This window comes from Dipteris shenzhenensis, chromosome 25, assembly GCF_047967505.1.
Source record: "Dipteris shenzhenensis isolate YYH24624 ecotype China chromosome 25, Dip_SZ_1.0, whole genome shotgun sequence".
NCBI lineage: Eukaryota > Viridiplantae > Streptophyta > Polypodiopsida > Gleicheniales > Dipteridaceae > Dipteris > Dipteris shenzhenensis.
Window position 1 is genome coordinate 25,145,872 of NC_141620.1, and position 9,974 is coordinate 25,155,845.

The 9,974-nt window shown below is 39.1% G+C and overlaps 1 protein-coding gene across 1 annotated transcript; it reads right to left on the minus strand.

The window, feature by feature from the left end:
- Nucleotides 1-8,295: 8,295 nt before the first annotated feature.
- Nucleotides 8,296-9,024, minus strand: LOC147885654 (uncharacterized). The gene has a single exon (XM_087396172.1). The coding sequence runs from the start codon at nucleotides 9,022-9,024 to the stop codon at nucleotides 8,296-8,298; it is 729 nt and encodes a 242-aa protein (XP_087252298.1).
- Between the last annotated feature and the right edge of the window lie 950 nt (nucleotides 9,025-9,974).

Genomic DNA, 9,974 nt, shown 5'->3' on the forward strand with positions numbered 1-9,974 from the left:
AAGTGTAAAATCTTGAATAGTGAAATAGTCAAGTTAATAGTACAAATATTTAATATTTTAAACCTCTTCTTTACAATCATGTTAGAGTACAAAGCCGGTCCTAGTACTTATTTGTGCCATAAAACGTCTACGGTTTGGATTCTAATTGAACAATTTTGATGCTATCATTGTGAATGGCATTTTGGCCCACCCAGACTTTGAACATCAAATTTATGGCTATAATTGTGCACAAGCATGCGGTACGGCCATATGCTACAGACAAACTAATGTGTCTCACAACATACACTATTATAGAAATTAAAGATTCTAAAGCAAAGCTTGTCTCAACAACATGAAAACAAATAAAATCAAGTTATATTAGCACTATATATGTGAATAAGTGAGGAATAAGCACATGTTTCTAAAAAGAATATTCTTAATACAATTACCACTACAGGTTTCATCCAGATTGAAGAAAATTTTATGTTCCATTCCTTATTATATAAGCTCACCTTGTTTCTCCTCCTTTACAATGACCCTTTATTATAATATTCTTTAAATCTTCATTAGTGTGCGTCATGCCCTTAACCTAGTCTTGTTCTTGTCGTCCCTTTTTTTTTTTTGCTCGTTTGCCTCAATCATCATCCATTCATAAAATGACCATTTTTTATAACATTATAAGTAAATCTTCATTAATCGCATCTTGCGCCTAACGTAGCCTTGTTTTTGTCCTCCTTTTATTTCTCTGTTGCCTCAATCATCATCCATTCAAGTGATGTGAATTCATTGGTAATCTAGAGAAATTTCATATTGAGAAACATCAAGCTGTCAAAAACAATATAGTAGCTATCTTCTCTCTCTAGAGAATAGTTGGTTGGTGGACGCTTTTAGTTCAATGACTGCCAATTGTACTAGCATTACTAGTGAAACTTGAGAGGTCCCTATGACAACAGTATAATTCTCTATTTTAAAAGGCACATGTCTTAAGAAGGGGAAGGATCCTGCCTTATGAGAAATTGAAGTCCCAAATTATTTCCATGCCTCATGATAGTGAATCCTCTAAGGGAAGGATCTCATAGAGACATGTTCACGTGACAAATTGAAGGTTCAATGTATTTTCATGCCTCTTGACGGTGAAAGAAAAAGAAATGAATAATAGCTCAAGTAGAAGATGTTCAGGAGACCCATATTGTGTCATTACTTATGAAGCTACACGTGAAAGACATGTGGCCTTTGTAGGCCCAATCTTCAAGCTCAAGTTTAGCAAGAAGGAGGTGCAATGCAATCGCAAAGAGTATCGTGACTAGATGGATGTGCTATTTGAGGAGTTGTGGTGAAGAAGATGATATGCTTGTTTAAGGAAACAGCTCAAGCTTGTGTGAGAGAGGATGATGCCCAACATTCAGAATCATGTCTATGGAAAATATTAGGAGTGAACATTATCCCAACAATGAATTTAAAGCCTTGTCGAAGTTGCTTGGGCTAATATTCACTATTTTAAATTTGATAAATTCCCTTGAATACTAACAATATAGCTTTCACATAAAAGCTCTGAATGCATCCTTCCAAGTACTTAATCGATTAGCAAAATTCATCTATACCCATCTATAAGGTTATATTTTTTCCAATTCTAGCTAGTAGAAAACCTGTATATGAAGTTTAAGTATACTTCAGCCCATTCAATCCTTGAAAATTATTGCATGCGCTACTATTTGTCCCTCTATATTGGGCAATGGCTATACACTTTCATAGTTATGTTCCTAAAAGATTTACCCATTGAATTATACATCTTTAAGTATGTCTCCCCTTTATTTTGTCCTGATCATGTCGTTGTTTCCTTTGTCCTTTGAAAGGATCCATCCCATATACTAGATAAGCAACCCATGAGATAAATGAATGTTGTTCTTAAGTCACATATGAAATAATTGGTTTCTATCCACGTATGAATAATGCATGGGATGCTGGTTGCTTTTTTTTAGTTTGGAAAATAGTTGATACCAAATGACTTACAAATCTGAATGACTTCTTCTCTTTGTGCAGTTATTTAGTCCATTTATGTCTAATTCTAGCAATTATCATCTTGTGTTAAGTGGTCTGCTAAATATTAGTGCAATTGTCTACTATTTGTCCTTTTTTAGTTTGGACAACACTTTATACAAAAATGGCCTTTAAATCTAATTTAATTCTTCTCTTTATGCACTAATTCAATCTATTTATTCCTCATTCTATCAATTGTTGTATTGAGGTATATGATTCCTTCATCAATTGTTGTATATCAATTGAGAAATGCCACCAATGATATGCATTAGAATAGATATTGTTTGAATTTGTTGTGAATCTAGGCTGAGTCTATAAGTAAGCAATCACTCGGCCAATCACATACTCATACAATTAAAGAAAGAAAACAAATGTTGGAGTTGTTATCAAGAGCTTAGTTATGCCTTTGGCATTCATACCTTGTTAGTGACAATGGTCATTGTGGTATTGCTTGCTACATTGAGGTTGCACATGCTGATGCATTGAAAAATTCTATAAGAAAATAGTCATTCAGCTAGGCACATATTCATAGAAATTGGAAAAGACAAGAAATGTTGTCAGTTTTTATCAAGAGATGGTGGTTGATATGCCTTTGGCATGTATACCTTGTGAGTGAGTCATTGTGGTATTGCTTAATGCATTACCATTGCACATGCCGATGCATTGAAAAAAGTATATTTGCAAATGCTTATAGATGCATGGAATTACATGACTTGAGAGATATATACTTTTGATGGTTGGTTGTATTGATTGGTTGGTGAGTCATGACATCAATTTTATGGTTTGGCTTTTGTTTTTGGTTGCATGTGGGGTGAGAATTCACAAGCTACATAGATTGTGGAAGACACTATTCAAAAAATTTAGACTTTCTTGCTTTGTTTGGACTTTTTTAATGAACTGGGGACCTCCACTCAATATCGCTTTGTAGAATGCAAAATTTGGTAACGTTGGAACACTACATGGGTTATCTCCACATAAATATGGTCAAATAAAGCTAAAACTTCCCAACGTTGTAAGTGGTGGCCTAATATAGGAGACCAAGAAGGCTACCCATATAGAAGGTTCAGAAGGCTACTCGTATAAATTGAGTTTTCATCCTTTACTTATTTGACCAAGAAGGCCATCTTCTCTTTCCTCTTATTTCTCACCCTTCCTCTCTTTTTCCCCTCTTTTCCACTCGTTTTTTCCTTCTCTTCTATCTTTTTTCCTCCCTTCCCATCTTGTTTCCCCTCTCTTTTTGCATTCTTTTTGCATTTTTGCATTGTTTTCCATATTACATTCTTTTCGCATTTCTACCCTATTTCCGCATTCTTTACTACATTTCCACATTCTTTTCCATTCTTTTCGCATTCTTTCCACATTTCCACATTCTTCACCGAGCATCGAGCACGGATAGTGGGAGCGGCAGTTGAGCATCATTTTACAACAGTGGGTGCAGATAAGTTCCGAAGTAGCAAGCTATAGGTGACTAGCAATGAGCGCACCGAGTGTGTGATAAAATGGAGGGTGGTTCTTAGGTAAAAACTAAGTTATAAAAAGGGAGAAGAGGACAAGAGATCATTGCATCGGGTCCTCTCCCTCCAAAAAGAGTTGATAGGTTAGGGAGTGTTCATTGCAAGTCGAGGTGACTTGGTTGTACAGAGTGATTCTGATTGAACAAATGAACAATGATCTCTCTCTTCTTGGTTTTCACTTATTGTGTACTTTACTTTGTGTTAAGTGTGGATAACAACTTGGTATTCTCCCATCATCACATGGTTCTTTCCCATTGGCTAATCCCAACCTCCAAGTGTTAATTGTTGGCACATATTCTCCACCCGAGTACCCCTACCTTAGGATTGCAAGAGCAAACTCTTCACAAAGCACAACACCAAGCTGGGAACTAACCCGAGCGTCCTATTATTTGTTGAGCACAGACGTTGTATTATTTTCTTACAGGCTCGTCCTCACGGGTAATGGCCTCAATATATGTATCTCCTATCTCATGATCATCCTCCTCTCTCGTATCACGGTCATCATCACCTCCATGGCCATGATCATCCTCCATATGCTGCATATTAGTAAATTTACTATACATAACTTTGGAATGTGGTGTAATAGGTATGACATGCCACCACCTATTATTATCCACCATTGGTTGATAGACAACCTAATTCAAACATAAATACAATCATGTTATTTTCCTTGCATCGAAGGTATCAAAATTTTAAAGTGAGTATTTTGATATGTGTGTACAATACCTGTTCACATTGTTGTGGTAGTACTAGTGTGTCCTTCTGACTTTGCCAAAACTTTGTGGAGTCAATAGTTACAAAGCCACTTGCATGGCGTTTGATTGTTGCATTAGGGCCTCTTTCCACCATGTCCTTAAACCACTTTACATCCAAAACATACACAAAGAAGCGTTGAAAGTCAAGCTTAATAATATCTTGGATTATGCCACAATAATCATCCATGGCTCCATTGGCTCCTTCAAAGCTAGCAATGATGCCACAATCTTGTGTGTTTCTCTTATCATCAATCCATTGTGTTCGAAAATTCTTGCCCTCACACCATATAGCATTGAACATAGGACACTACACCAAGACAAATCAATTAAATAAGCAATCGAAATTGTTGAAAGCTCCTAACTTATGCATAACATTCTATATACTGACCTTACTCATGCATCCCCTAGCATACTCCCATTCCTCCATTGTGATATGCATCCAGTCATCTCTCTCTGCTCTCTCCATTTGGTCAAGTAGCCAATCCACATGAATATCCATTGGAAGTGCTCTTAGATGCTGAGGGTATGACACACGAGATTCGTGGTGTGTATGAAAGAGGGCCCTTTCTCCTTGTCTTCTTGCCTTTGCATCCTCGTATCTTGTCACCCATCTTTTTATCACATCACTATTAAGCATGCAATAGAGGTTGATATTATTACCCAACTTCGTGTCTATTACTTTGCTATGTCCTTTCCCTTGAGGCACAATAGAGGTCATCCTTAGGTCTTCATCATCTCTCCATAGTCGTGGGAGAGATCTATCTACATCAACAAGAAACTCAGAAATATATACAAGTGACTCTTATAAACCAACCCTCGGCCATGCTACCTTCGAGTCTTGCATTTTGTCTCATGAAACCCTTCAAGGTCTTCATGAAGCACTTAAGAAAGAACAACCATCGTGCATGTACAGTACCCCATATAGCAATCTCATCCACCAAATGCACTATGAGATGTAGTTGGCTTGTGAGAATAGAATGTGGAAATGTCTCTGCCACTAAACAAACCACCTCCACTAACATAACTCGAGCATTCTCAAGCGTGGTGGGATCTATTTCCTTTGAGCTCACATACCTAAAAGGGAAAAGCATGTCATATTAACAATATGAACACCTTGCATGGAGCATTGATACGTATCTTGTAAAGTACCTCACAAGCTCACCCATCTTGTAAATACAATCCTTCACGTCTTTTGATGCACTATGAGAAATGCTAGTAGGTAGTATGAACTAAACACACGAGGAATGGTTTATTAGTTGCTTCTAATTCACTCACAAATTTGGAAGGAAAAAGATATTATGCACATAAAATACTTACTTGGAGCATCTTGTGCCAATCATGAGATTTCAAGCCATATAATTGCTCTACACCTCTTTTCTTGCTCTTTGTAAAGGCCCCCTTCAAACAACTCATGCATCTAGTGGGAGTACGAATTGTAGTGATAGCTCGCTTCACCACCACCATCTCTAGCTTTGATAATGTCCACGGTGCATGAGGTTCAAAGACATATCCATTTGGCCTCTCTTATGGCCAAGCTTCATGCATCCTCCCTATGGAGCGTAGATCCTCCCTTATGCCCACGGAGTCTCGTGTCCCATTCAAATGTTCCCAAATGGTAGATGCCACATTCTTGAATATATGCATGGGATCAAGCAGGTGATTGATCTTGAGGTGAGACCAATATGGTCAACAATAAAAGATGGATTATCTAAACAAAAGCTAGTGTTAGCGAGCAATCTTTATTTCCATTCAATATAGCACATGATTGTTGCTTATGCTCATGTAACATATCAACTAGAATAGAAGCTAGTGCTAAATCTCAAAAGTGTGTTCTCACTAGCTACAATGGTGAGAGCAAAGCATATAGATTATGGGATTCTGCTATCATAAGTAGTTTCTTCTTTCCAAATATGTTATAGTTGATTAAGAAAGTAGTTTTTTATGAGATCCTAATGTTTCATCTATGCCTACCCCAATGCTTGTGGAGTCTTTTAGAAGTTTGTCTTAATGAGACTCTAGCTAGCAATGAATATACCTCTTGCAGTAGAACTATGATCTCTATTGAATGATGCGAGGTCGAAGAAGACCTCATAGTCAGTGTGGACAGAGTGATCCAGGGGCTGAAATTTTGGGGCTGAAGGTGCATCTATGATACACTACTGTGCTAGTAAAGAGGCCTCGAAAACTAACAAGGTACAGAAACCTGTCAAACTTGTATGCTCAACGATCATGAACTGGAGGTCATTTGATATGTGCATGGTTAAACATCCGTTAACATGGGATGTAGGATTTGTCAAAGGCTCAAGGTGGAGCTAATAATAATATAAAGGACTATAAGCTTGGAATATCAATAAAAAACCATAGCATGTCCCTAAGGCAAATGAGGTGCCGAATGTTGATGTAGGGACTGATTTGAAGTCCTAGATCCAACCACTAATCTGCATCAAGTATGGACTGTATACGACAACCATAAGTGCTTGCTGAAACACTAAAGCTCCACAAGCTGATGATATCAACTACAGTGGGGTAGGACTGTACTGATGTATAAAGGTCCTCATGCTGAGGAATGATCTATTGATTGGAGGTGGTGATAACTCTATCCAAGGGTGGTGCAATGCAGCATGACTGAGCCGATGCTGAAATGTCTTAAAGACTAATTTGCTGATCTGTATTGCTGATTGAATACTCTCTTTGCACGCATTAGTGATGGATGCAAGAATGGAGTCACCGGAAAAGCTGAATGCATTGTGGCATATATCTCCACATGTGGTTGGAGATGCGAATGCCTCATACTGAGGACTTACTTGCTGCTGAAAGTGTAGTTAGTTCAAGAATCAAAATACAAATGATAATCACTCACTTGTATCCAAGAAAGATGTTTTACCATTTGGATGCATTCTTACTCAATATCAAGAATATGTAAGAAAACCTTGGCATGCATAGTTCAAACATTGTATAGTACAAACATGTCATAAAAAGTGTAGAGTATACTCTAGAGTATACCATAGGACTAAATTTTGTCTTTGAGTAGGCTTGGAAGACTTTATGCTAAACATGCCTATATGAAGGACATGTATTAGGGCATTGCCTTGGTTGATAATGGATACTAGTAGAGTATTTTCTTCCTTGCTTTGTTATGTTTCCGATGATAAACATGCCAAATTTTCTAATTTACACATGGAAAAACCCACATTCTAACATAATCTATTTTGTTTGGCATCTCATCACCAAGTGGATGATAACTTTGACCTTAAGCTCAGTATACATGGACTTTAGAGTTCCAAGGGCATGCCTTCTTCTTGGGTAGGATCCATCTTATCGATAATATGAAGAGAAGATTAAAGAGAGCAAGCGCCACTATGAAGCTAGAGGCTTTCCAAATCTGGAGAAGAATTGGATCACATTTAAAGACCGAACCTGAATACGTAAAGCAACATATATGAAGGTTTAGGCACACAAATGGGAAGCTTAGTGATAAGAAGGCTATAAGAAAGAGTTTAAAAAATAATAATTATAATCTAATAACTCACCCACCCAACTCACACACCCGATTGAGGCCTTCGAGGGGACGCCACCGTGTTTCTACTCCCATAGGGAATGGAACATCTTAGTTTATGATGATTGTTTGGGAGATTTTTTATGAGATATAGACGTAGATTTGAATACATCTTAGTTTGACCAAACATTCCATCTCGCGTAAGTTTGTAAGAATGGATGAAGAGTTACTCGTTGTGTCGACTTTGTGTTAACGAGATAACGTCTCATAAGGTACTTATTACGTTCCAATTGAGCTTAGAACTATAAAATCATTCGCATTTGCTCTGTAAAGCAAAAGAGCTCATAGTTTTCTGAATTCACTAACCGACGATTGAAATTAATGCAGCTCATCTTATTATCAAACGTGCAAGGCGCTTACAAGTACCATTGGATCCATGTTGGAAATTGAAACGGTACGATTCGTGGCTCCCGCATATCCACATCCATGAGAAACAGTGAATAGCATAAACAGATTAGAGAAAATGCAGCTGGTGGTGATAAAGAAACGCATTCCCTTGGGAGCTCACTTGTGTTACGACGGCATAACCTCTTGCGCCTCTGAAAGCCCCGGTGCCTCCCACCACTGCGATTTCGTTGGTTCCAGCAGCGACGAAGCCTTGAAGCTGTATGGTGCCTTTCAAGGAGCCATCATCGTAAGACAAGCCCTCCACCTCAATGCCGATGGAAGTGGAATCATAGCTAGCCTGCACTGTGTATCCGCGGATGAACCCCAACTGCGTCGATTGAGGATCAGCCCCCCGGGTGACGTTGAAGGCGAACAGCTGAGTGGATCCGAAGGAGTTTGTGAGCGTTTGATTGATAGGAGGTATGAGTTGGCCGAGGTCGACGTCGTTTGTGCGAACATGGACGTAATACTCAAGCGTATGGTTATGATTCCAGGGGCTGGGGGACGCGGAGATGATGCTCCACTTATGATCGACGGGAGGAGGGCGAGCAGAAGCGGGCTGGAAAGCGGCGAGGAGAGCGACCAAGAAGAAAATGCTGACAAGGGTGTGCAGGCAGCAGAATGGGCAGCTGGAACTGGTGGGCTGGCGGAGGCGCAGCATGGCAAGGAGGGTAGAGTGGGAGGGAGAGGATATGGAGGCGAGCTGAGGCAGAAGATTTGCGTAGTGAGGAGGTGCAGGGAGATGATATGGAGGGCGAGGCTGGGAGAGCTGCTGATGTTGTGAGGAGGTGCCCATAGACGGGATATATATATATATGTATGGGGGAGAGAGAGAGAGAGATCCTTCCTTAGGTGGGCAGTCAAACAATGGGAATGCCGGCCGTGTCAAACCACGCCTTCTTTTTCCTTTGAACTCTTCTTAAACGCTTTCCCTCCTTAACCCCTTCTTACACATTTTGCCAACTCCTATGAATAGATAGCCCCAATTGAATTTGGGGGCATTTAATTAATTTGTTTTGGGGGAGTGGGATAAGGGGAGAGGGCTTGAATTAAATAAAAGAGGAACGCCTAGGGGCAATCTCACGAGTGGGGAAGGGGCAATCTCACGAGTGGGGAGGGCCAATCTCTTCTTAAACATTTTGCCAAGGGCTTCACTCTCCTATGAATAGGTCGTCCAAGAATTTGGGGGGAATTAATTAATTTATTGGGGGAGGGGCATACAAGGGGAAGGGCTCGAATTAAATAAAGGAGCGGCGAGGGGGGAGGTTAATTTAAATAAGGGAGGGGCATTAAAGAGGGAGGGACACTTGACATTGGGGAGAAGGGAGCCTTTGTAATACTATTATAAGGAGATGACTTTGTAGCTTGATGGTAGGGCACACTCTTTGAGAAAGAAGGTTTTGGGTTCAATTTTTTATTGAACGTTTGGGGAAGCCCCCCTTGCACATAGTCTATGCAGAAATAAATTAAGTCGTAGAGATTTAAAATAGTTTAATTAAAGCATAAATAAATTAATCCATAGATAAACATAGGTTAATTAAGCCACCACTCACCAAAACTAATTGAAATTGGTAGGAGAGGTCCCCAAGTGAGGAAAAACTCCTTGGGGGGGTCACTATGTATAAACCCTCTATACCACGTGCGTTCAAGGCATATTTCTCAAATCCCTTATCTGTAAATTTTTCATTAATAAAATGTACCCCTTTTCTATACAAATCTGTAAAATTTTTCCAAAATTATATTAAA

Coding starts and splice junctions, on each gene's coding strand:
- LOC147885654 (XM_087396172.1), bottom strand. CDS start 9,024: ATGGGCACCTCCTCACAACATCAGCAGCTCTCCCAGCCTCGCCCTCCA.